The sequence below is a fragment of the Sylvia atricapilla genome, chromosome 6, assembly GCF_009819655.1.
Source record: "Sylvia atricapilla isolate bSylAtr1 chromosome 6, bSylAtr1.pri, whole genome shotgun sequence".
Lineage (NCBI taxonomy): Eukaryota > Metazoa > Chordata > Aves > Passeriformes > Sylviidae > Sylvia > Sylvia atricapilla.
Window position 1 is genome coordinate 41,181,485 of NC_089145.1, and position 25,886 is coordinate 41,207,370.

A 25,886-nucleotide genomic window follows, 5' to 3' on the forward strand; every position below is an offset into this window, starting at 1 on the left:
GATGTGATTTAGTAGACGCCAAAATCTTTTCTTCTCAGAATGTTCCCCCCAAAGATTTTTCAATTACCATTCATTGATGAGCGTCATGAAAACAATGTGAAGAAATAATTACAGAAGATGCAGACCGTCCCTCCCCGCCAATAAAAAAAGGAAAACAGATTGAAAAAAAATCAGCCAGACGACGATTTCATTTCCTTGGGTGCCCCCTCGTGTCCATCACCAGCGTAGCCGAACGCTACAGTTTGAACTGACACATGCAAAAAAAAAAAAAAAAAAAAAAAAAAAAAAAAAAAAAAAAAAAAAAAAAAAAAAAAAAAAAGAAGAAGAAGAAAGAAAAGTAGTATTGACTTGCTATCACCTTATAAGGTTAATTCATTTAGAAATCCTTTTTCCCCACCCCTCTATCTAGTAACCCTATGACTTCATCTCCAAAGTGTAAATTTTCAGGTTGAGTACATAGTTTGTGCCTTATCTTGGACTGTCCAAAACCAAAACAGGCTTCCTCTGCTTGTCTTTTGCCTCAAGTTTTGTGCATTTTCAAACTTCTTGAATGACTTCATCAACTCTTAGGGATGATTTTAAGAGGAAAAATGCCAGGTGAAATGGCAGAAAGCTGAGGATGCTCACAGAAGCTGAGCAAATTAAGGGATTAGGCCTTGTTCACTTCAAATATGAAAATATTTCCTATGCAGGCTGGTGTGTTGGGAAACTCAGTGCCCAGAAAGTTGAGTTATGACCAAAAAGCCAGAAAGGCTCTGGCTTTTCTGTCATATGACACTGAAGTATCTGCTTCCAATCTTTATGCTCACAGAGAAGGATCCACCTCTAGTGGAAGTACAGTAGTGTGTCATCGGCTTGCCCTAGTGTATTTCCTGTTGTGCTGCAGAGCTTTGGCAGGAGCAGAGTAGGATTCCCTCACACTCCAGGCTGGATTTGTACAGCCCATTTGCAATCTTTCTGATGTTTTAAGAGTAGTAGGGGTTAAAAAAATTATATAATTTTCAAGCAAATGAGAACTGTTTCTCTCTTTGAAACCTCAACAACTGAATGTCAAAGCCATACAACCACAGGTGGACTGTATTTGATGTTTTTGGAGGCAAAGCAGGAAGGAAATTGGTTGGTCTGGGCTAACTGACATCCTGATCGCCACTTTTTGGAACACCTGGGAGTAAAAATGAGGGACTTTAAATATGATTAGGTGAAATGGAAAACAGGTCCTTTCCTCCTTTTAACTGAAAGGGTAAAATAATGCAGGGAAAGGAGCTTTGTCAATACAAATTTTTAAATTACCACCTCTTCATCTCAGGCTTAAGACAATTTACCAGAAGATTATTTTTTTAGCCTACATGAACTCACCTAGAGGTTATTCATCCAGCAGGCTCAATGCTATAGGTCAATAGAAGTTTAGTTAATCCTCTAGCAAGCAGAAAGAGCAAAGAACTTAGAGAGGTGAAAAACTACTTGTATTTTGGCTGGTAAAAAACAGTCCTATGGAAATGTTTGAAATATTTAAGGGATATTGTATATGAAAGCTTTCATGAGTGAAAGGCAAAGACTGAAGTCTTCTGGACTGGGAACCCATTTTGTTTCATCATCATTACCCTCACCTTATAAGAAGATAAAAAAATTAGAACAGACATCCTTCTTCAGTAGGACATTAAATGAGATTCTTTCTTTGGACAGCAGCTGTATCTTAGGCTTTCACAAAGGCCTCTGCTGCTCACACTCAAAGTGAAACACTCTGAACTTGTTTGGGACTCACAGAAAATTCTTGCAACACTTAATTGAAGCACCAGCAATTTTCAAAGGGATGTAAAACCTAAGTCCTCATGGGATAGGACTACATTAGTCTCTACTTGAGTGAGGTAAGAAGAAGCTTTTTAATGGAAAGGTATTTCAAAACTGCTCACTGCAGGATTTCTTGTGTTCGTGCTGGCCTTTGTCAGAGCCTATCAGGGATTGTTTATCAGGAATATGATTTCCCCCTGATATTATCTACACAGTGTATAATTTTGTGAGATCATGCTTGGCTACTGTGGCACTCATTACCTCGTCATCAGCAGGAGGAACTCCAGGAAGGAAATAACCTCCAGAAGCAGAAGGAACCTGGAGAAACCCAACATTCTTTTTTTAACAAATACACCTCTGTGTATAGAATAAAAAGAAAGAAGACCAACTGCGTACATAGTGGTACAGTCTCCGTTATGATATCGCTCTTTTTCTTTCCAAAAGGACAGAAACTTAAGATTTTTAGGCAAGTGACATATTTTGGGCCTATAAGATGCTCAGCTTTCTGGATGGAAGGATAGTAGTGCATGCCCCAGTCATTTTGTACCACTTACCCAGTCAGTTCATGGAGGTCTGTACCTAGTACCTGGCTGTATCTGAGTCATATTGTGGAAAACAGACATTGACAGTATTGAGTTTTGTAAGGTGAAAATTTCTTCTTCTGTATTAATTGTGCATTTCAAAAGCCGACAGATGGAAGTCTATACAAACATCCAGATACAGCAGCTATTCTGCTCAGCTTCCTTCCCATCTGTGTTATGGTGCTGATTTACTAATTGTGGGTTGAGTGCTAAAGTGAGCAATAACTTGGATGAAAACTGAGTTCTTTGATTCAGTGATTCTGTGAATCATTGAGGACATCAAGCCCTTGGAGCAAGTCCAGAGGAGGCCACCAAGACGATTACAGGGATGGAGTACCTCTCGTGTGGAAAGCATGGGAGAACGGGGATTGTTCAGACTGGAAAAGAGAAGGCTTTGGGGTGACCTAACTATGGCCTTACAATATCTGAAAGGACCCTATAAGAAAGATGGAGAGAGACTATTTAAAAGGGCATGTAGTGACAGGATGAGGGGAGTAGATTCAAAGTGAGACACAGCAGGTTTAGATTGAATTTTAGCAAAAAATTCTTTACTGTGGCCACACTGATGCACAGGTTGCCCAGAGAAGCTGTGGCTGCCCCACCCCTGGGAGTGCTCCAGGCCAGGCTGGACGGGGCTCTGAGCAACCTGGGATAGTGAAAAGCGTCCTTGTCCAAGACAGAGGGATTGGAAATAGATGATCTCTAAGGTCCCTTCCAACCCAAACCATTCTGTAATTCTTCCATAATAAACAAGAGTTCCAAAGTGCCAGACTTCAACTTTATGCTCCCTTTGTCAGGCAGCGCTCAAAATGCTGTAATGAAATAAATTCATTAGGCCTCAACAACTTTCATCTCAACATTACAGAACGATTGAATAGATCCGACAGATGAATTTGATTGATGAATTTGATTGATGAATTTGATTGATGCCCAGAGGGTGCTGACACAGGTGCTCTGGCACAGGGATGCGGGGCCGGGGGATGCGAGGCCGGGCGATGCGGGGCCGGGCGGGCGCTGAGGGCGATGCGGGGCCGGGGGATGCGGGGCCGGGGGATGCGGGGCCGGGCGATGCGGGGCCGGGCGGACTGTGAGGGCGATGCGGGGCCGGGCGATGCGGGGCCGGGCGATGCGGGGCCGGGCGGGCGCTGAGGGCGATGCGGGGCCGGGCGGGCGCTGAGGGCGATGCGGGGCCGGGCGATGCGGGGCCCGGCGATGCGGGGCCGGGCGGGCGCTGAGGGCGGAGCGCTCCGGAGGGCGGGAGCGGCGGCGAAGCCTCGCGAGAGCGGGCGGGGTGGCGGCGGCCGCCGCGCTCCTCCCCGTGCCGGTGCCGGCGAGCGAGCGAGGCCTGTGCCGGGCCCGGGCCGGGCCGTGCCGAGCGGCGGGGGCGGCGGCCGGGCCCGTCCCGGTGCAGCGGGCGGGATGCCGGGCGGGCGGGTGTGCGGCGCCTGCGGGTGCGCGGAGATCGAGGTGGACGCGGCGCGCGGCGACGCGGTGTGCACGGGCTGCGGGTCGGTGCTGGAGGACAACATCATCGTGTCCGAGGTGCAGTTCGTGGAGAACAGCGGCGGCGGCTCCTCCGCCGTGGGGCAGTTCGTGTCGCTGGACGGTGAGTGCGGCCGCGCCGGGGCGGGGCGGGGCGGTGTGCGGAGAGGGGGCCCGGGGGCACCGCGAACAGCGGGTGTGGGGAATAGCGGGCGGTGAATGAAGAGAGGGTGCCGCGGGGATGGGGCACGTGGCAGGAGGGAAAGGGTGCTGGAGCAGGCGTGGACAGGGACACGGTGAGCGGGCTGTGAGCGGTGTGCGATCAGGAACAGAGCGCAGGGATGAGGGACCCAGCGGAAAAGGACCTGGAGGTGCTGATCGACAGCGGCGGAACATGAGCCCAAGGCGTGCCCAGGTGGGTAAGAAGACCGGCGGCATCCTGGACTCTATCAGGAATAGTGTGGCCGGCAGAACCACAGAAGTGATCGTCCCCCTGTACTGGGCACTGATTGAGACCACACTTCGAGTGCTGTGCTCTCTTCTGGGTCCCTCAGTTCGGGAAGCACATTGAGGGGCTGGACCACATCCAGAGAAGGGCAGCGGAGCTGGGGAAGGGTCGGGAGCACGGGTCTGCGGTGTTCAGCCTGGAGAGGGGCAGGCTCCGGGGGGACCGTACCGCTGCACAGCTCCTTGACAGGAGGGTGGAGCCAGGTGGGGTCGGGCTCTGCTCCCAAGGAACGAGTGGCAGGACGAGGGGACATAGTCTTCTGCGGCGCCGCGGGAGGTTTAGATTGGACATCAGAAAGAATTTCCTCATGGAAGGGGTGATCAGACGTAGGAATAGACTGGCCAGGGTAGTGGTGGAGTCACTGTCCCTGGAGGTGATTAAGGAAGGGCTCGCTTGCTGAAATGGCACTCAGTGCCGTGGTCTGGTTGACAAGGTGGTGTTCAGTCGTAGGATGGAGTCAGGGATCTTAGAGGTCTTTCCCAACCTCATTGATTGTGTGATTCTGTTAGTTCAGAAACAGGGCACGGCGGTGAGGGAGCAGTGGGCAGTGTGGGGAAAGGGACAGGAGATGCTGTGCCAGAGGGTGGGGTTATGGGGATGCTGCGTGGGGGAGTAAGGACAATGTATAGGGGAGATAAGGATGCTGTGCTGGGAGATAAGGACAATGTATAGGGGAGAGGGTGCTGTGCAAGGGGGTGTGAGGGACAGACTGTGGAAAGCTGAGTTGTGTAAAGAGGGGATACGCATGGTGCATGTGGGAGCTAGTGCTGCCCAGAGTGGAAATGGGATGGGCAGTGCATGGGGAGAAGGAGAGCATGCTGTGCAGCGTGAGACAGAAATGGGGTGGGGGAGGCTAGGATGAGTAGGAGAAAAGAGCTATGCAGGGTGAGAGAGATGCTCTGTGATGGAGTAAATGTGTGAGGGACTGGGGGCAGGTGTGTGAGAAGGTTTGGGGCTCTGTGGAAGGGCTGGGTGCACAGGAAATGAGGCCGTAGATGAAATTATTTGGAATAGAGGACAGAAAAGGTTGGGTTGGGTGTTTAATGGATAGAGGGAACTTGTAGGGGCACAAGGAGGAGAACAGGCTGGACATGAAGGGTCAAGCATATCCTGTCAGTAGTTGGGTTAGGATGGTTTTGAGAATGCTCTGGAGGATCAAGCATGGAAAAAGGCCACATCAAGAAGACACAGTGTTTAGAAGGGGAGAGAAGAAAAATGAATGTGTGGAGGATGTAGTGTTTGAAAAGGGAGAGATGGAAAATCTGTATGGGGAATGTGTATAAGGAGAAAGAAACATAAGCAAAAGCATGGGAAAGAGCTTAGCAGTGAAACAAGCGGCTCTGATGGATTGTATAGCTGTGGGGATGAAAGAGGAATTCTTTCTGTGGTGGAGAATGCAGCACTGCAAATTGGAGTTTGGGAGTTTACTGTAGGCTAGGAGTTGTCTGTTGCCATTCCTGTCTTCCAGCTCAGGGTGCTGGCATTACTTTTTTTATAGCTTATAGCTTTATAGCTCTCGTATCTTTCACTTTTTCCTGTTGTGATGTGGAGACTACATTTTTAAGGGCTTGTTCTGCTTTTTCCCTCCCACCCAAAATTATGCAGGACAGATGGTATGCAAGTTAGAGCACATTTTGGGATTTATCCTTTAAAAAAATTGAAATGAAAAGAGGGAAATGCACCATGCTGAGACTTTTTTACCCTTCTGGGTGAATTGCACAGCACTTGACAAAATTTCTTTAAGGTGTAGCCCTTCTCTTTGGCCTAAGTCCTGAGATGCTGCTCTTGGCTAATCTTTTTTTTTTTTTTTTTTCCTGGATAGTATATTAATTCTTTGCTCTTGTACAGCTAGTTAGTTACCTGTTACATGTTACCCTGAAAGAACAAAGTCTAGTGCCTACAAAGATGGATGGGCATCCTAAAGGTGGTGGGTGTATAAAAATGAAAATGTGATTGCAGCACATTCTAACATGCTCCTGGTGGCTTTATCTGGCTGGCACAAGGTGTGGTTGTAGGGGCTTCACTGTGTGCTCATACTGTCATCTTCTAGCAAGTCCCCATGTGCACTGATGTGTGTGTACTTTGCGAAGTGTTGTTTGTGGAAATGACAGAACAGAACTTTAAAAACAATGCTGTTTATAAGCTTGTTAAGTTACTGCAAAGATGAGTGAGAGTGAGGCCCTGGCACAGGTTGTCTGGAGGAGCTGTGGATGCCCCATCCTTGGAGATGCTTCAGGCCAGGTTGGATGGGGCTTAGAGCAGCTTGGTCTGGTGGAAAGTGTCCCTGTCCATGGCTGGGGTGGTTGTCACTGGATGATCTTTAAGGTCCCTTCCAGTCCAAATCATTCTGTGATTCTGTGAGTGCAGGCCCTGTTTCACACCAGAAGTGTTTTAAGGAAATTAGAATATAGGTGACTTAGGCTGGGATGATTCTTTATGTTCCAAAACAGATGCTTGTGTTGTGAATATTTTTTTTTCCCTCAACATAAACTGAGTGATGCAAGCTAATCTGAAAAGATGTATTTGTGCTGCAGTGTCTTCATCATGTGTGCTTGTCTGTTAATAGGTTTATGAATGATCAAAATTCTGTGGAATGGGGAGAAGAGTAATTTACTGTGTAAGAAGGATTTTGTATCTTTCCAAAGGGTGGAGAATTTACAAAGGAATGTATGTTTCTTTTAAGTAAGAAACTATGTACTTACTGAAAGCAACATTTTGTGGTAAATTATGTCTTTCAGTGACTTCTGATTATATTAGTAAATTTCCAGCAAAGTTAAATTAAATGCTTTGGTCTGAGGCTCCTTGCACTGTGGTCTGATGATCTCAGAGAGTCTTACTGTGTGGAGCATTTGTAGTGCAAGAGTGGTGCTGGTTTTGAGTCCCTGGCTCGTGGTTAGTAGGGCTGGATGTCTCAGAGAACATTGCCTAAGGTTTGCAAAGGATGAGTGGTGTCAGGTTCTTTATTGCAGGGCTGGGAATTGAACGGGCTTTTGGTATTTTTGGAGTTCAGAGCTATTGGTTGTGCAATAGTATTCCTCAATTCCTTTCAAGATCCACAACAGCTTCTATTTGTGTGTTATTACATTTTGAATACAGATGCATTTATTAGTAACTTATTTTCACCTTCATCATAAAAAAGCAAAATGGAGTGAAAAGCACTGAGACACTGATTTTTCTTTTTTATATGTAGCAAAACCTTTTATTTTGCCAAGCTACACATTAAGATTTCAGAATTTTCCATCTGTTTACTGGACAAGTGAGTCCTGCACTTCTCTGTATTAACATGAAGTGGCCAAGTCCTTGCTAATAAGTCATGAATCGCTATAAAACATCAGAAGTCCCTTCTTTTATTCTGTCAGGGTTGGAGGAAGGTGTGAAATCACTGTTAAGTTTTCTCTGGCAGTATTTACATTAAGCTAATTACGTGCCTGGTGTAAGAAGCCTCAACACTGATGCCTTTCACAGAGAAGCTTGGTGTAGCCAATGTTTTCCAGTGCAGGTGTATGAGTCTGTTCCTTTCCATTGTTTTGATGTTTTAGCAAGCAACTGAGCTTTTGGTGTACTCAGAAAGCATGAGCTTGTGCTTGGCTGTGAATGAGGGCTTTTGCTTTGCTCTCCATGAAGTCTTGGGAAAATGCAGGCTATGTAAGTGTGTTGGACAAAAGGGTAGGATCATAGAATCATTTAGGTTGTAGGAGAACTTTATATCAAGTTCAGCTGTTAACTCAGTGCTGCCAAGTCCAGCACTGAACCATCTTACTGGGTGCCTCATCTATGTGCATAGGATGAGCCAAGAAGGTAGAAGTCATGAAGGACAAAATATATTTTCTGCACAGATAAATATAGGGTAACAATGCTTTTTGGCAAAGTGGCTTGCCTTGAAGATCCTTTGGAGTTTTCTAAAGAAGTTGGTAAGTGGGCAAAGCAGATGTTTGGATTTTCAAGGGAAGGTCAGTAAGATCTTTCACCAGAAGATTTGTATAGAATCTGAGCTGTCACTCATAAGGAAAAGTCTTTACAGATCAGAGTAGTTCTTCAAATGATAACAGTCTAGAGAGTACAGAAGGAGGTGCTTGTGAAATTCCATAGAATCTGGACTGATGGTCTGGAAAACAGGTGACTGGTGAGTTTATGAAGTTTGTGGGCAATATTAAATTATTTGGGGTAGTAAAGACTGTTGAAAGACCTGTTGCTTTTAGTGGATGGGTGGTAGGATAGCAGATGGGATCAAGAGTTGCTGTGAAAGTTAGCATAGTTCCTTTCTTCCACATGTGGGATGATTTCTTCTTCGACATCCAGACTGGCTAGGGTAACACTGGATGCAGATCCTTAAGTCACAATGGATAGCTTTATAAAAACAAATTGCTCAATGTTCATTCATGGCACAAGAAAACCTGAGTGGGGAGGAGAATGTTAGAAGAAGATAGGCAGTATGTCTATACACTGTTAGGTATCCTCAGCAGTACCTCCAGCTGAAGTGCTGTGTGCAGTTCAAGTGGGTTTCTCTTTTCTTCCCCCTCCTCAGGAAAACCTCTAATAGAACTAGAAAAGATACAGAGAGGATGATAGAGTGATTAAGAGGAGAGTTTGCTGAAGAGCTTCTCAGTTAGAATGACTGAATAGACTCAGCCTCTTCAGACTGGAAGAGAAATGATTGAATAGGGCCATAGTAGAGATCTGTAAATGCAGTAAAATAACACATCAAGGATGAGAGACTGCTCAGGGTCACATAATGCAAAAGCTAAGAATGTGCTAAGAAATTTAGCAGCTAACTGATTGCAAATGTAGTTAGTAGGAGATTTTGTTTGGTTGGTTTTGATTTGTACAGAAACCTCCCTCCTCCATGTGAATCTGAATTTTGGGTATTAAAAGTTTACATGAGTTTCAAATGATTAAGCAGACAGAATAAAAATGTGTTGTGGCCTTTAAAAAAATACATTATTTCTGGTTCAGGAAATCCTTGAGCCACAGATCTCTAAACACCAGGAGATTCTATGAGAGAACTATCACAACAAGCTTTCCTCCAATGTTTTGTGTTACCCTTGTAGGCATGTACATTAATGAACTTTCTCATTCAGAGGTAGGATCTTGGGTTTGGTTCTCCTTGCTCACCCGAGATTCAGGTGGTGGTTTGAGAGAGTCTTTTGCCTCTGAAGGCCCTGAGCCAGACGTGAGAATGAAACAAAGTCTTAAAGACCTTGTTTCTCTTGGTTTCTCACGTTGTTTATTAATTCTTATCTTACAATGTTCTCTGTGCCTGGCCAAGGTGTTCTGCTGCTCGGACACAGGATTACTCCCCCTTTGATGAGAGGTCGTATCCTCTTTATACAGATAATTACATGTATATTATTTACAGTTATGTGCCAATACCTATGACCTGTACTAACAGGGTCATCTCTACTCTGACCCAATCCCCTTAAACTACTTTGGGCCACCGTCACCAGAAGATGGAGGCCAGGGGAGAAGAAGGAAGAACCAAGGGCACCACTCCAAATCCTCCATCTTGTCCCCCATGTGCATACATTCTAAAAACTCAAAACTACGTAATTTTTCATTCTACACTAAGCTAAACTACTATTTTCACATGTTTGTGGTTTGTAATTCTTCTCTCAATGTTGGAAGCCGTTCCCATGGACTGAAGTCAGACAGTGCCTCCTGGGCTCTGTGCTAGGGTCTGTTACCTCCCTGTACATCTCCAAGACTCCCCTGTACAGCTCCCAAACCTCCCTGCTGAGGTCTGTGGCCTTCCAGGACGCCCAGAGGAATGCCCTGGACTCCCAACAGTAGGATACTGGACTAGTATTTCAGTCTGATTTGGCACAGCTGTTCTTTTGAGTCTTCACAGGAAGATCATGTTCTTTGAGCTTTACAGAGCTAATCCCACCATTCCTTTCAACGCTGTGTGTCTGAAAGACTGGCAGGTCAGCTCTTCTTGCAAGATACTTGTCACTTCTTGGGTTGTGAGCTGGTAAGTTATTTCACTAGCAAGGGTGTGAAGGTTATTTCAATAATCCCTTCATGCTCTAGAAGGGACTGCTATGTATTGTTTTGTTGATCTTTTTAGAGGAAGATCCTCTGAAAGCTTTGATATGCCCCATACTGGTCTAGTTAGTTGTTATTCTTAATTCTGTTGTGAGTGGCCACAGTCAGGAAAGAATCCAGCCTCAGCACTTCACCCTAGCTGTGTCACTGTCTTGATGCTTGTGGAGGCCCTGCCTTGAAACTGGGTTTCTAAACCTGACTGATTTTACTCTGGGTAAGTAAGGTAGTAGTGGAGAAGGGTTATCATGCCTATTTCAGCTCCAAGGATCTCTGTTTGCACAGAAAGTGTTTGAGGCGTGTACTTTTCCTAGCTGAGTCTAGTTTGGAACAGTAACTGTTCACTTTATAATTGATAGCAAGTTCAGACTAGCCAAACAGATTGTTCGCTTTGACTTCTTAACAAATTTGGAGAGCTTTTGAATCCTGCTAATTGGAATGAATGAGTCTTGCTTTTTATTTTTCTTCATATCCAAGTTCTTAACAGTTCTGCCTATCAGTTGCTACATTTGAACACGTCCCAGCAGGAAGTACAGCAGTATAGGGTCTAAGAGCGAGCTGCATTTCTCTCTCTCCATTATGCTGTTATTGAATCCTTGGAAGATGGAGTTACACTGAGCCCTTTGCCAGTTTGCACTGGTTTGATGGCTGCTGCAAGTTAAGAGTTGTGTGCCATGGCTGAAAATTTGGAGTTCTCTGCTTGCTCTTTCACTGTGTCTGGGTAGGAGTCCCCTGTCTTGTGGTAGTTGTTGGGAGGAGCTGTTTTCACAGGGATTTTCTTTGAAGCTGACAGGAGAAGAACTGAAGCTGAAGAGAGTGAGAGAAAGCTGAGCATGGAACAAGCCTGACAGCCCAGATCCCTCTTCAGGCTTTTGTTTAAAGAATCTGAGAAAGGTGAAGTCTGGGACTTCTGACACTAATCAGAGGAGAAGTCCCACCTGGGAAGGTTGATGTGCAGGCAGCAGAGCAGCAAGCTGGAAGATGTAACTGAGAAATAAAGCACAAAGAAATGATGCTGCAAGGTGTACTGAGCTCGTGATTCTCAAGCACGCTGTCTGGGGAAGCTCAGCTTCTTTTGTTCCAGAAGTTCCTTTTAAATGCTTGGTTGTAAGTTGAGAAAAACAGATTTGGTCACAAACCGGGTACTGCTGGTTCTTGCTGTCCCTGAGCAACTTGTCTGGGGTTCCCCCAAGGCTGCCCATAGCCCAGGACCCCATCCCAGTCCTCAGGGACATCAGCCCCTGCCCCAGGGGCCGCACAGCAGGGCCGGTCTCCAACTCCCCACTGCCTTGCCCTGCCCACCCATGGACCCTGTAGAGCCAGGCTCATGTCCTGTCTGGCTTCAGCCCATCCTTTTGGCCCTGTTTGGACATTCTGGGGCTGTGCCTGACCTTGTTCCCCTTACTGGGCCTGACCCTGACCCCCGTGTGCAGTCTGACATCCTGCCTGGCTCAGCCCATCCCTGCACCTATGGAGATGCTCAGTGCCCTCAACTCTGCTGTAGAATTCATGGTCACATCTCTAGTACATGCTTAAATGAGGATTAATACTAAGTCTCTTAACTTACTTTTACTTAGTGACTAAGCCTGGAGGTTTTAGGGCAGTGGCAAATACATAGACACAGTCACAGAAACAGGATTCTGCAGTGGGCATTGACAGCATCGGTTCTTCTTCAGCACTGAGTCAGGATCCCTGGCTCTGGTACAGCAAACCTGCATTAAGACTCTGCATCTCCAAGTGTACATGAGTTTGCAGTGCAGTAATTTGAGGCTGGTGGGAGGTTATCTTCTTTTGCTCATAGGGGAAAGGGAAGTTGTGAACTAGTAATCCTTAACACACCAACAAGTGTTTGTTAAAGTTTTTGGTGTAGGTCATTCCACAACATTTGTAAGTAGCCTGCTTCAAATTTTAGAACATCGAGGAAGAGTTTATTTTTACTATAACAGGCATTTTTTTGCAAGTAAATGATATCGAACTTACTACAGAGGCCCGTTAGTGCTGCCACAACTGCTGAATGTGTACTCTCACTCTGCAATGTCTCATGATAAATTTAATCTGTCTTTAGCTCTTTAGTAGAGCTGTGGTATGCTCAATGTTTTAGGTTGTACCTGTGGAAGCTTACTCTGAGGTATTTTCTGTACTATTTTATCCTTAAAATCCTTACGTTTTTACATCAAGGCGTGTGAGCTACATTGACCTCACATGCAGAACTTGACAAGGGTTTGCCTTAAATCTGAATATTTGTCTTTTGATGATTGTAGAAATTAAAAGTTATGGTCAACAAACTGGGAAGAAGAGAGGAATTGACTACACTGAGGAAAAAGCTTACGTAAAATTTAAGCTGAACTTAGCAGTCATTCATCTTCCATACCTTTCTGTCCTCTAGAACTTTTTAAGATGGACAGTTACTGTCACGGTGATCTTTAGTGAGACTCTGTGCTTGTATCAGATCCTGTGCTTTTGTCCAGTTGGCTCCTATGTACAACAAAGGATTCTCGTGTATTTTTGAATGTTAAAAAAGTGAAAGGAGTAAGAGTTTTAAAGTTTCTTTGTGTTTGTGGCCCGGGTTTTTAAAGATGACACAAATTCATGCTTAATTTTAAGTTATGCAGAGTCGTCATGATGCCGATTGCAATACAGAGAAAGGAAGTAAAAGTATGCTGGATTTGCAGACTTTTTAATGAAAATCCTGAAGAGTGTTTACCTGTTTTACTCTGTGCCAGACTTTCTCATTACAAAACTAGTTCATAATCAGGGAAGGAAGAGGGGGAACTTTCATATAAAGTAATCATCTGCTATATGTTTTAGTGAGATGAATCAAATCAATTCTGCTTCTCTCCCCAAATCCTCCAGGTGGCAATCGTGCACCAGAGTACATATGAAGCTTTTTCTGGCATTGAGTCTTTTTCATACTGTCCTTGGAATGGCAACAGCAGAGGGTGCTGCTGTCAGCTGTGGCAGTGCAGAAGAGTGCACATAACTTGGATGCAGACTGATTTCATAGATTTGGACAGTCCTAAGCTGGGTTGTGGTGGATGCAACTATATTTATCTCTACAGTTGGTAGTTATGAAAATAAGCTATGATGGAGTAGATTTAAAGTTTGTCTATGTAAGTTTATGTGGCAGTACTGTTTCAGCAGGCTCTGCAGAACTGGTTCATTTCCCTGGAAAAATGAGTTAGAAAAATGTTTCAGTTACAAACTTTAGAACTTGAATCACATAATTTTGCTTTTATAGGTATGAATTGTAGTGGGAGGTTTACTTACCCTCCTTTTTACTTTCTAACTTCACTAGGAAGCTCATTAAATTTTTTATATTAGGTTATCTTGTCTTCCCCAATTATGGAGCCATTGGTATGATGCAGTCTGCATTCTTTACCACACTTTACCAGATTTTTTGCTGGCTCTGTAAATACATGTATTTGAAATAGAAGGTTTGCCCCTACCTTGTCCTGAAGAAAGGACTGGTGGCTTTTGGGTTTAATTTGACAGGGAAGGATTTTGGTAGGATTGGTCCTCTCAGATAGTAGGTGCACTTCAGTTCAGGTTACAAGCAGCTTCATTCCCTGTCTTCACTTGCTCATTTATGTAGAGGAAGCAAAATCTATAATGCTGGGACTGAATCTGTTTCTCCTGCAGGTGTTGAATCTGAAACTTATCATGTCACTAGGTGACAGAAAAGTGCCCTTTTAGCTGCAGATGCCCAAGTGGCTGCTCTTTGCCTCCACTGTGTGGAGTGATTCGATAAGTGCTTGTCCTGGTTTGCTGTACCAGAGCCAGGGATCCTGACTCAGTGCTGAAGAAGAACTGATGCTGTCAATGCCCACTGCAGAATCCTGCAGAATTCCTGTTACCTGTCTTTTTTGTTGCTGTTCAAGATTACCACAGACTTCAAGCTTTGCTTGCACCTTTTACAGCTTGAGGAGTATTTTTATAGAGAAGCAGAGTGATACGACTTTTTTGTTAGGGAGTTGGTGGAGCAAAACAGAAACTGCTGAAGTGCTTGTTCTGTGAGGAGCAGAGTGGTGATGGCTGCTTTTGGCTGATGGAGGGATCGTCACAGTAGAACCATATAATTGTTTAGTTGGAAAAGACCTTTAAGATTGGGCAGTCCAGATACTTATCCCTGCTCTCACAAGTAGTTTAGCACTCGAATTATGCAGGGTTATGGTCTGGATCTGGACCTGTGTGAACTTTGACTGAGTATCATCAAATTTCCAGACATAATCTCCTGCATCTTCAGTTGTGTTGTGTTAAGGCAGTGTAGCCCACTGAGGGGATCACACAAAATCTGGAGTAGCTGTATTTCTGAGCTGCCTAACACGTTTCTCCACACCTTCTGTTGTCAAAAGTTTCATGTAAATGTCCAAAGCAAACTTGAAGACAAAAGGAAGCTTTGGTTATGCAAAGCTGCAAATCTGAGTGAGTTTCTAAAAGTAATCATAGTCTCATAAAATATCCCGTGTTGGAAGGGGACCCACAAGGATCATGGAAGTCCTGCTCCTGGCCCTGCACAGGACGCCCTAAGAATCACAGAAAATGTCTGAGAGCATTGTCCAAATGCCTCTTGAATTCTGCCACTCTTGGTGCTGTGACCGCTTCCTTAGAGAGCCTGTTCCAGTTCCCAACCATCCTCTGGATGGAAAACTTTTTCCTAGAAGCTGAAGTAAACCTCCTCTGACACGCCTTCATGCTGTTCCCTCAGGTCCTGTGATGGGTGACCAAGGAGAACAGCTCGGGGCCTCCCTCTCCTCTTCACCCCACGGGGAAGTTGTAGCTGCAGTGGGGTGTCCCCTCAGTCTCCTCCAGACTGAGCAGACCAAGTGACCTCAGCTGCAGCTCATATGGCTTCACCTCTGGGCCCATCACTGTCTTCATGGCCCTCCTTTGGACACTCTAATGGCTTTATGTGTTTTTAATATTGTGGTGCCCAAAACTGCCCCCAGGGCTGAAGGTGAGGCTGCCCCAGTGAAGAGCAGAGTGTGACAGTCCCCTTCCTCACCCAGCTGGTGATGCTGTGCCTGATGCCCCCTCAGGACACAGCTGGCCCTCCTCAGCAGGTGGGATGAGTAGGTGGCAATGAACCTTGAGAGGCACCATCTCATGGAGTGCATTTGAGTTGCCTTAGGGAGATGGCAGTGTTAATGTTGAGGATTTGGCAGGCAGTAGTTGAAAACACCAAATACTTCTTGGATATATTTTTGTATGTCTTGAAAGCTGAATGTAAAAAACCAAAAGCCTGCTTAATTCACTTCTGAAGTTGTGGGGAAAGAATGAAAAAGGTCAAGAAATGTAAAAATTGCAGTTAAGCTGGGATGTTAATTTGGTTGCGCTTAGCAATTGCTGTTCCTTTCCTTTGTACTTTTTAAATTGCTAGCTTTGTTGGGATTTTTGTCTTTAAATGAATTTGATGATTTCAGTTTTCTTTTTTCAAGAGTTTATCTTTTTATTACCCAGCCGAACAGTTATGTTAATGAGTTTGGTTTGCATTTTGCTTGTAAGATTAAAGCTGATGATGAGACTACATAGTCAATGGCAACATTAGTTTGCAGTTCTGAGAGTGTAAGTGCTCAACAGACTAGTTTCTGTCAGTTTTCAAAGACAAATGCTAAATAGAGATATTCAGCCTTTCCAGTTAACTTGCTGAAAAATGGGTACATCAATTCTGATAGCAGAATCTGTCTTTCAGATAGCTTTGCTATCTGCTGCAGTCTCTATAGCTTGGAAAGAAATTACTTTTATGTATTATGTTATAGCTTGATGTCTCATGAAAAAGAGTCTTAAAGAGCAAAATCACTGAAATATCAACTTAATTTCATTTTGTTTATATTATTTTGGATTTTCACTCCCGAGTAAGTTATTTAGTTACTAGTATTGTTTATCACCACTGTAAGATTATTTTGTACAAGGTTTTTAGTAGTAACAGGGAAACATTTAAAGGTGCTGTTTTGCTGGTGACAGTCCAAAGCAGTTCAGTTTTTTTGTATATTTAAGGGTAGAGGGGACTGGGAAGTGGAGCTTTTGTGTACAGGAGAGGGAGCAGTGCCTCTGACACAAGTGCTGGGTGAGCCTCCTGCCTCCAGTCTGCTTGCTCCTGCTTCTGCCTTGTGGTTGGTGTCCTCTCATGTAGTGATGCTGGGCTCTCCTGCTGCAAATCAGACTATTGAGGAAGCCTGTAGTAAAGCAAACCTTAACAACAACAAAAAAAAGGAAAATGGGAAGGCAGAATTTCTGTTTACATTTGCTGCTGAAGAAAAGGAATGCAAAACCGTTGCCGTTGTTGATGGGTTTTTTTTGCCAGGTAAACCATTCTTAGTAAATGTACACCAGAAATGTTATGCCTTCTTTTGTAGCTTGGTAACCTCTCTCTGGTTTGCTGCATTGGTTTGTTTTCAAGTGTTTGTGGAAATACAAGGCTGTATCTGTAAAAATGACAAGGAGAGATTTCTGTCTCTAATAGTCACACATTGGGAGAGTTACTTCTGTACCCAGTGAGGAGGTCACCATTGAATGTTTCTCACTTCTTATTAAGATAAAATACTTAGTCTGTGAGGCATTTATACGAGAGCTGATTATTGTTTGTTAAAGGATCTGTTTGTAAAATAAAGTTGGTTTCTGTCATGGATAGCACTGGAAACCTAATTTAAGGGTTATATGGAAAAATAACTTTGAAGGCTGATTCTGCAGGAATATTAGCTTATTACCTTTTCTAGGTTTTGGTTTTGTATTTTTGGTTTTCTTTCTCAGTATAGATGTAAATTAAGTGAACTGAGAGGAGACTAGAGCTTAAAAAATTTGGTAAGAGTGAACAGTTCTGGTCAGTTTCTCATCAGTTGTACCTGCCATGGAAATACCTTATTCAGGTGTGTACAAGAAATGCCCTGAACTGCTTTAAAGAGCCACTTCATTTCCCTCTCTGTGTCTATCCCAAAACCTTTCTAGTTCGTTCTGAAGGGCTAGACTACGAGGAGAAAACTGCCACAAGAACCTGAGGAAAAGCTGTATGCATCATAAATGAAAAGATAGCTTTTTTCCCTATCCTGAGGAGCAGACTACTTGAATTAAGTAGAATTCCAATTACTAACAAATTGCTTGTTTTCAATCCTGTGTAATTTGGCTTTTTGGTCTCGCTTGCTATTAAGCTGATAGATTCAGATACCCTGCTTGAGGTACCCTGATTGTTTTAAAAAAAACCTTCCTGCTTTAGTGGGAGACTGTTTTTGTCCTTGGTAGTTTAATTCCCTGTTCTGCAAGATTGGTTTGCATGAGTAGCTCCACTGACTCCCAGCAATCTCTGCATTCAGGCTGCTCAGCATTGGCGTGGATGCCCAAACCAGCCTCTAGTTTATGCTGATTTACAACTCAGACTTCTTTCAAGTCTCCAGCCTTTCAGGGTGTAAAGGTGGCAGTTCCAGACTTGCAGTTTTTGTAGCCTAAGTGTTGCTGTGTTTACCTAATGACAAACTGAAGTTACTTTGAAATAAGTGTTATGTCTGTAGTAGCCAACACAGTCATTAATGAATGCTAAACATGTTTTGTGTTCTGTAATGCCAATAATTACCTATTAAAATTCTGCAAAGTCTTCATTGAATATTCTTCAGAGAAATAATACTAACTAAGCAATCTTTTCCACCTTTATTTTGAGAAGTATTTTACAGTACTGATTTTCATGTTCTGCTTAAAATAGACATTGAGAGATTTTTTGTCATTTCTTTGGAACTAAGATTGGGAGGGCTTATGGTGCCATGTAATTTTTTTGTTATCCCAAGAAAGAAATAATTTGTGCACTATTGGTACTTGATGTCTTAAGTACTTTAAGACCTTTTTAATGTTGTTTTTAATGTTGTTTTGCATGTCGAAATTATATAGATACTGCATATATTGGCACAATAAGTTTTATTTAGTAAATAAGATTTACACTTTATTAACACTTTATTTTAATTAAGTTATTCTCTTTGACATGTCTGATGTTTGTTTTTTTTTTCCCGTAATAGGTGCAGGGAAAACACCAACTTTAGGAGGAGGATTCCATGCCAATCTGGGAAAGGAGTCACGAGCACAAACTCTACAGAATGGTACTAGCAAATTTTAGTCTTCCTGATACGAATTCTTTTTATTAATATGGTTGATACAATTAATTTTTAGTTTTGAATGTGACCTCAAAACCTTGGCAGGCCCCTCATTATTCAGTGGACAAGTCTGCCTAGTGCTGATTTTTCATTGGGCTCTCATTTGGCTGCTACACCTGATTTATGAGTTCATGTAGCTGACTGACAAAGGGTAATGGCACCTGACAATATTACTGTGGTTTAAAAGGGCTTTTTCAAGGTTGACGTGCCCACGGCACCTTTTTATTATCTGTTAAACTTATTGTGGCTTTTGATTTATTCTGTTTTCAGGGTTCTCGAAATGCTTTATTCATGTTTATTTTTAAGTATAATTCTTCAAATATTTTTGGTCTTAAGCAATACAAGAGTGAGATTATGCGTATAAGTAATCATGTGCTTAATATGGGATCATTGAATAGAGAGAGAAAAATGGAAAAAAGGTTTTAGCGCACAGATGACATTAAAATAAATATTCTCATTACACACTTTACATTTTAATTGGGATCTCCATATTCTACACTCTTTAAAGAGTGAATAATACCAGCTTTTATTCCAGGATCAGAATGGTCCTCCAGTTTGCTGTTGCCCATATCAAGGGACAGGAGTTGTCATTTTTTGGCTAATTAATACTCCTGTCTCATGACTCTTGGAGATGACAGCTGATGGACTGTTATAGCAAAGTCTCAGAAGCTGACATGTAATTAGCCAGGGATGTAAATGGGTTTTACTGATAAGGTACTCATTTAGGGGAGCTATTTTAGAGAAAGGTATTTTCCTAAATGAATCTTGCATTTGCAGCTCAACGCAGAAAAATCTTGCCTATATTATGCCTCCATAGATATATGAAGAGTAAGATTGATCTGATGTTGTATCTTCATAGGTATAGACAGGTTAAGATTGATCTGTGTCAATGAAGTATAGTCAGATTACTCTACTCAGCATTATTCAGCTGATGTATATACAGATTGTTTTATATTAAGAATGTTTTATTCAGCTGTTTTTACTTAAGTGTATTGAGCCCTGTTTGTTTGGCAAAGTAAAGCTTGCACTTTAGGTAAGCTAGTGTCAATGTCAGGTCTGAAGTTACTATATTAGGATGTTTAAATTTCCTGTCTAACATGTAACCTACATAAGCAGTGGGATAAAGCCACTAAACGTAATGAAGACTGGTTTTGGATTAAGGCACTTTAATCAAAACTGTAATTTTGAACAGGCATTTTAAAAATAAATTGGCTTTTTGTGCATAAGAACTTCACAGTTGTCTGTAATTGTAGAAAAGTAAAGTGCTGATGGAAGGAAATCTGTCTTGTTGCTTTGTGGGGTGTTTGAATCCTTCAAAAGCCCTTTTGGTTATGCCAAAAGGTAATCACAAGTAAAGACAGCGTAGGCGTTTTTCTAGAATCTAAACACAGCTTTTTTCTTGGATGAGTGTTTGCTGGGGAATACGTCTGAGCATCTTCCTTCCCCACAGCTTTGTGTGGGGGGCCTCCCTGATTGAAAACAATGATTGTGACTTGGCTAAAGTATATCAGCATCGTATACAAGAACTTCTAGTTGCTTTAAATGAACTTATCTCCCAAACATTCTTGAAACAGGAAAATAATTTGTCTTTTTAGTTACACCTCTCTGAAGCTCTTTGCAGATTTTCTTCTATTTTCTTTTTCCTGTGTCTATCCTTTAAGTGAGGAGCAAGTATTTGGTCTTTGATTTCTGTAGCCAGCCTGCATTTGTAATGCTGCCAATCTGTCTCTGGGAAAGTTCTTTTCAGTGAGCTGAGTGATGTTCTTGCTCAGTCCCAGGCATGACAACAGCAGCTGATGTTTCAGGTAGAGCAATTGGTGTTTGAAAGGCTTTTCTTTTCTGCCTCTGTATAATGAGCTGGTTGTCTGCTGCTTTTAATCACACTTCTAGCTTTACATAGTTTTTAATTGCAAATTGAGCTACGGCAATGAGCTTAAAAAAATCTCACCCTGTCACTCTGGGCCCATGATCATGGCTTTTTTTTGGGGGTGAAATTATGTTAAATATCCATCATGGTTAGGCTTGAAAGTGTAGCAAAGTAAATGAACTTACTGTACGTATTTTAAAGGGGAGGTATGGAGTTCACTGAGTGAAACTGAAGTGCACTGGTAGTTGGCTGTATGAAAAATAAACAGTTATAAAAAATGCCGAGCTACTTAACTTATTTATTGGCACTGTGTTGGCATTTCCAAAGTTCACTGTGCTGCGGATGAAGTGCTGAAACTTGCTCCCGTGGGGATGCTGGCGCAGGACAGCCTGCGAGGGAGGGCTGGTCCCGCCACTTGCTGGTGGCTCTGTAAGAGCCAAGGCTGCCGCTGCCTTCGGTGCTGTGAGCACACGGTTGTCTCCTGTACTGTCAGTGCCCCATGCAGGCTCCTGCTGCAGGGGAGAGCCAGGCCCTGGGAAGCAGGGATGGGCAGCGGATGGAAGTCCCCAGTGTGCTGGAGAGCGGCTGAGAGCCTGTGTGTGGTCCGAGGCCTCGCTCTGCTTGCCAGCAACCTGCGGGCCTGACGTGGTGTGGGGAAAAGTCCAGCTGAGGAGCAGGGACTTGCTGGGTTTTGAAAAACAACCACACTTCCCCCTGCTATCTCTCCATCCCCCCACTCCTTCCCCATGTAGTTTGGGCCAAATTCTCCCTTACTGTAAAATCTCTTTCCAGGGGAGGTGGAAGGGAGGTGATCTGGACTGACTGTCTCTTACTTAATTACCAGCAAAGCAGCTGGGCTTGGCTGAATGTATGATGCTGCTGTTTTTTGAGGCTTTTAATGAAAGGATGTTTAGAATTAGATGAAGAACAGTCTTGCATTAGAATGCTTAAGGTAATAACTTTTTTTTTTTTTTTTATGCATTCTAAAGTGAAGAAATGTGAAAGTAAAATCTTCCGGCAGCTGCTCATCACTCTTCTGGTGTCAGAAATCATGGTGTGCATTGGTATTTTTATAAATACGTGTATTTATGCTCTAAACAGAGCCATGGGTAAACCCTGAACATTTTGTAGTTTTCAGGTTTGTGTAAGAATGTCCATTGCACAGAACTAGTCTCCCTTACCACACATGCCTTTGTTGCACCTTTCTTCACTATTTATAATGCAGCAGGGCATGGCCGTTCAATTTCTTCCTTTCTTTGCTGAACCAGCTGATGTTTGTGTGTGTTTGTTTGGGAATTGGCTGCTTACAGAAACTGGAGTCTTGTTTACACTTACTAAAATATTTATGCAGAGAAGATTTAATACAGTTGTATTTGTTCATAATCACTTTGATTTTCAGAGTGCAGTACTGTGCTAATTGAGTGTATGAAGCTCCATAAGTTCAGCAAGCTCAGGCCCACAAAATGCTTTTTATCTGTATATACAGACCTAATTTTTGTAGTAAAAACCTGCCCACCTGTGCGATGATGTGGTGTTTCAACTTCATCTTTAAAAGGATATGGCAAAATGGCTAAATGCTACTGATTTTCTGAAAAAGAAGAAGAATTATGAATAAAATACCAGCCCAGAGGGGTGGACTCTTTGACAAGACATCTTCCTCTGTTCCTGAGCCTCATCAGATTTCTTCATTATTGGTCAGCACTTACAGTTACTTCCACAATTGAAATGCAGGGTGATGTCTCTTTAAATCCCATTTTACAGTTCCGTGCTACATTACATAATCTCTCTAAATAGCCAGTTTATTCTTGTTTCCTTGCAGGCAATCTGCTCTCACTATATCAGTGTCAGAGTCGTTGTTACAAGGGAGTTGTTCTTGACTTGGAGCTCTGATACTTTCAGTAGTCTTCAGTGACCAAAAAGAAAAGGGAGAGGGGAAGGAGGGTCAATGGCATGATTATAACTTGAAAGCTTCAGTTGCAGATATTAAAATTTGGTTTAAACTAAGTTTGAAAATTGCAGCTGCATCTAGCTTAATCCAATTTCTGAACTGTTGTGCTGTGTTTTTAATTATATCTTTAAATGAATGTGTGTTTTCTCTCAGTCCTCTTAAATACCAAAACATAGCTAACAGTATTTTAATGCTAAATGGGAAGGCATTTCTGAAGATGTTCTGTAATGCATTTTTGACTGTTCACATTTCAATTATTTGCTTAATTCTTTAATGTTGGTTGTCATCACTCATTTTATAGCTGGTTTGTTACAGGTGATTTTGGAAAGTTCTGCTTCCTCCCATAACTCTGCATTGTGACTTAGACCAGGACAATATATTTCACATGTGAAGAACAGAAATATTCAAAGGGGAGGAACAGAGAACACTGTTTAACAAAACTAAAACAGCAATGGAAGAGAGAATAGTGGAATCCTAGAGTAACTGAGATTAAGAGAGATCTGTGGAGGCTGACAAAATGGTGGCTTTGAAGTTACATTAAGCTGCTGAGGGCCTAGGGCAGCTGAGCTCCAGTTATTACCAAGGAAGGATATAACGGAGTTTCCCTGGACAACCTGTTCTCCAGTGGTTGGCTACCCTCCCTGTGAGGAATTTTCCTTGTGTTGAGTCAGAGCTTACTTTGATGAAATGTGACTCTTGCCTCTTGTCCTTTTGCTGTGCATCTCAGGTGATGCAGCTCTGGCTGCATCTTTAAAACCTATTGCAAAGCTGAAGGCACCAAAGAGAATTCTCCCTCAGCTTTCTTGAGACTCAGCAAATTCATCTGTCAGCCTCATCTGTGTGCAGCAGACTCTGAATCATCATAGGGGCTCTCTGCTGGACTTGCTCCAATATGCCAATGTCTCTTCTGCAGAGGAGTCCTGAACTGGACAAAGTACTCTAAATATAGCCTCACAAGTGCTCAATGGGGGATGATAATCACTTCTCTGGATGTGCAGTCTGCAATCTTAATTACATGGCTCTGGGATGAAGTTAACCTTCACCACTTAGATTGGGCACTCCTGGGCTATGTTCAGCTTTTTGTCCATGAGGAGCCTAGACCCTTTTCTGCAAAAAAGTCAAACCGCCCCCAGCCTGTGTTTTTGCCCTGCAGTTCTTCTGTCCCAGGTGCAGAAAAATTGCATTTGGCTCATGAGGCTTCTGTCAGCTCATTTCTGCCCCATCTTAAGTTTCCTCTGGATAATGGCTCTGCCCCTCAGCATACTGGCCACTGTTCCAATGGGATGTCATCTATAGGCTGGCAAAGGAAACCTCCTGGCCTATTTTTCATGTTAATAGAGGCATTAAACAGTACTGACCCCAGTATCAATCCCAGTTTTAAGTCTGATTATGAAAGTGCTGAGCACTACTCTTTGAACCAGGCCAGCCTTTCACCCAAGTTGCTGTTCACTGGTGTAGTCCAGATCTCTGGAATTTGGCTACCGGGGGGAATGGTTAAATGGGATGAGGGAAGAGCTGTAGTTAGAGTTTGTCTTGATTGCATTCTGGCTGTTGCAGCTGGGCATGATCTACCCTCATTGAATCTGTGCTGGCAATTCCTGGTAACCTTCTTGGGTTTTGTGTGTCTGGAAACGGGTTCCAGGTAGATCTGGAGCCTACCAAGAGCAGAGAGAAGCCTGACTCACCTTTGGAGTCTTACTTCTCCCTCTGGAAGAGAAGTCTGATGCTTGCTGCCTTCTAGTCAGAGAACTCTGCAAATTCCCAAAACTTTTTAAAGATGGCAGAGATAACTCTTCTTACCATCTCCCTTTTCATTCTCAGATGTCCAAGATGTCATCTAGTCCAAGTAACGTGTGTGTGTAGATTGTGCCTAGTCTTTCTTTCTCATGGATAGTTGCCTGCCTCTTCCTGAGCCAACTGAAGCCCTCTGAAATCCAGTGCTGTAATCATGCTGCCCATCTTCCTCACACCTCTTAAGATGTTGTTAATCTTGGGTTGCTGTAACCAAGCTTGCCATCAGACTTTACATCCTCCACCACTTCTTCTTTTCCAAAGAGTGGTAGGTGTATCACAGCTTCTACTTGACCTGATCCTGATGTGCTCTGGAATTCTGCTGGATTGCCTATGACCCACTATGGTTCCTGTATAGCACTGCTGGGGTCATGCAGTTCACCATGAGAACCTGGAAGTCTTCCTGCTTTCTAAAGAAGGCTTCATCTTCAGGATCAGATGGTGTATGGCAGGTGTTCATGACTCTTTCATTTGGCCTTGCCTTTCATCCAGACCTGTTTACTCTTTCTTGGTCTGTCAATCATTTTTCAGCACAGCTTCACACTTTTAGGCTGTTTCTTTGTATAGAATTAATCCCTGTCACCTTCCTTGTCTGTCTGTCCTGTGGAGTCTGTAACCATCCATCTCATTACTCCAGGCATGTGAGCTATTCCACTATGTGTCCGTAACTCCCCAGTGAATTTGTAGTTTGGCTGCTGTGCAAGTCTTCAGATGGTTTCCTTTGTTAGATGCAATCATCTTTTCTTTGACTCTTCCTCCTCTATCAATTCCTGTCCCTGGCTTTGATTTCAATAATGAAACTTCTGCTCTAGGCTCTCTGCCATTATCTTGTCCTTCTTGCCTTCATTTCTGTTGTGATAGAAGCTAATCCTAATCCTCTCATCTCTGTGTTTATTAGCACCACATCGAGTTTTCTCTTGTTGTTTTTTAAACTAATCATTGCTTAAAGTTCTCCTTTTCTGGTTTTGCCTCATATCTTCTTAAATTTCTTTACTGACTAAGGCTTTGAAAGACTTCCTCTTCTAGCCAGACCATTGCTTTAGTATTTACCCTTTGATCTGTCTACTGCCTTGTCCCTTATGAGTCCTCTCTTATCATTAGCAATTTCTCTCTCATCCATTTCCTTCATCTTCACATTATATGTATTAACTTCCCCCATCTCTCTTTGAAGAAGGATAAAGGGGAATCTTCTCCTTTTCATTTGGGATATTACATATTTTTTGTGTGGGGGTGTGTTTTGTTGGGTGGTGGATTTTTTTGTTGTGTGCTTGGTTTTGTTTCTGATATTGCAAGTACAACCTTTTCCCTTGGTAGACTTCTTCAACTTCAGCATACTTCTTCCATCTAGTCCTATGTCATGGCTGGACATGGGTGGCAAAATTTAGATGTCTGTGTGAGCTCCTGTTTCTCATCTCCTTTCAGAGGCTCTGCATAGAGGCAGACTGATTTAGGGTGTGATTAAATTAATCCGAAAGGAAGTCAATGACTCATTCTCTGAAGCGTCTGTTTCTCTTCACTCACTGAAGGGAAGTCTATATTGACTAAGCCCAGTCACTCATCTCTAGAGATAAGGGTGATGAATCCTAGGCTTTGGTGTCTGCTGAATTTGTCTGTATTTGTGTATCTTCTTGTTGACAGAGTTAGCATGGCCAAAACTGAACTACGAATTACATCCAACTGTTCTGCCCTTTTGCGTGTTAACAAGTTCAAACTTCTTCCCACTGAGGCCACTCACAGCTTTCTTTCCTCCTGT

General features: G+C 43.1%; 1 protein-coding gene across 1 annotated transcript in view; it reads left to right on the top strand.

Moving 5' to 3' along the window:
* The first annotated feature begins 3,701 nt into the window (after positions 1–3,701).
* Positions 3,702–25,886, top strand: part of BRF1 (BRF1 RNA polymerase III transcription initiation factor subunit) — a 172,115-nt gene continuing 149,930 nt past the window's right edge. Inside the window, exons 1-2 of the mRNA XM_066321644.1 lie at positions 3,702–3,975; positions 18,393–18,473. Of these exons, the coding sequence (XP_066177741.1) occupies positions 3,789–3,975; positions 18,393–18,473 (268 nt within the window). The 5' untranslated portion in view covers positions 3,702–3,788. The remainder of the gene's footprint in view (positions 3,976–18,392; positions 18,474–25,886) is intronic.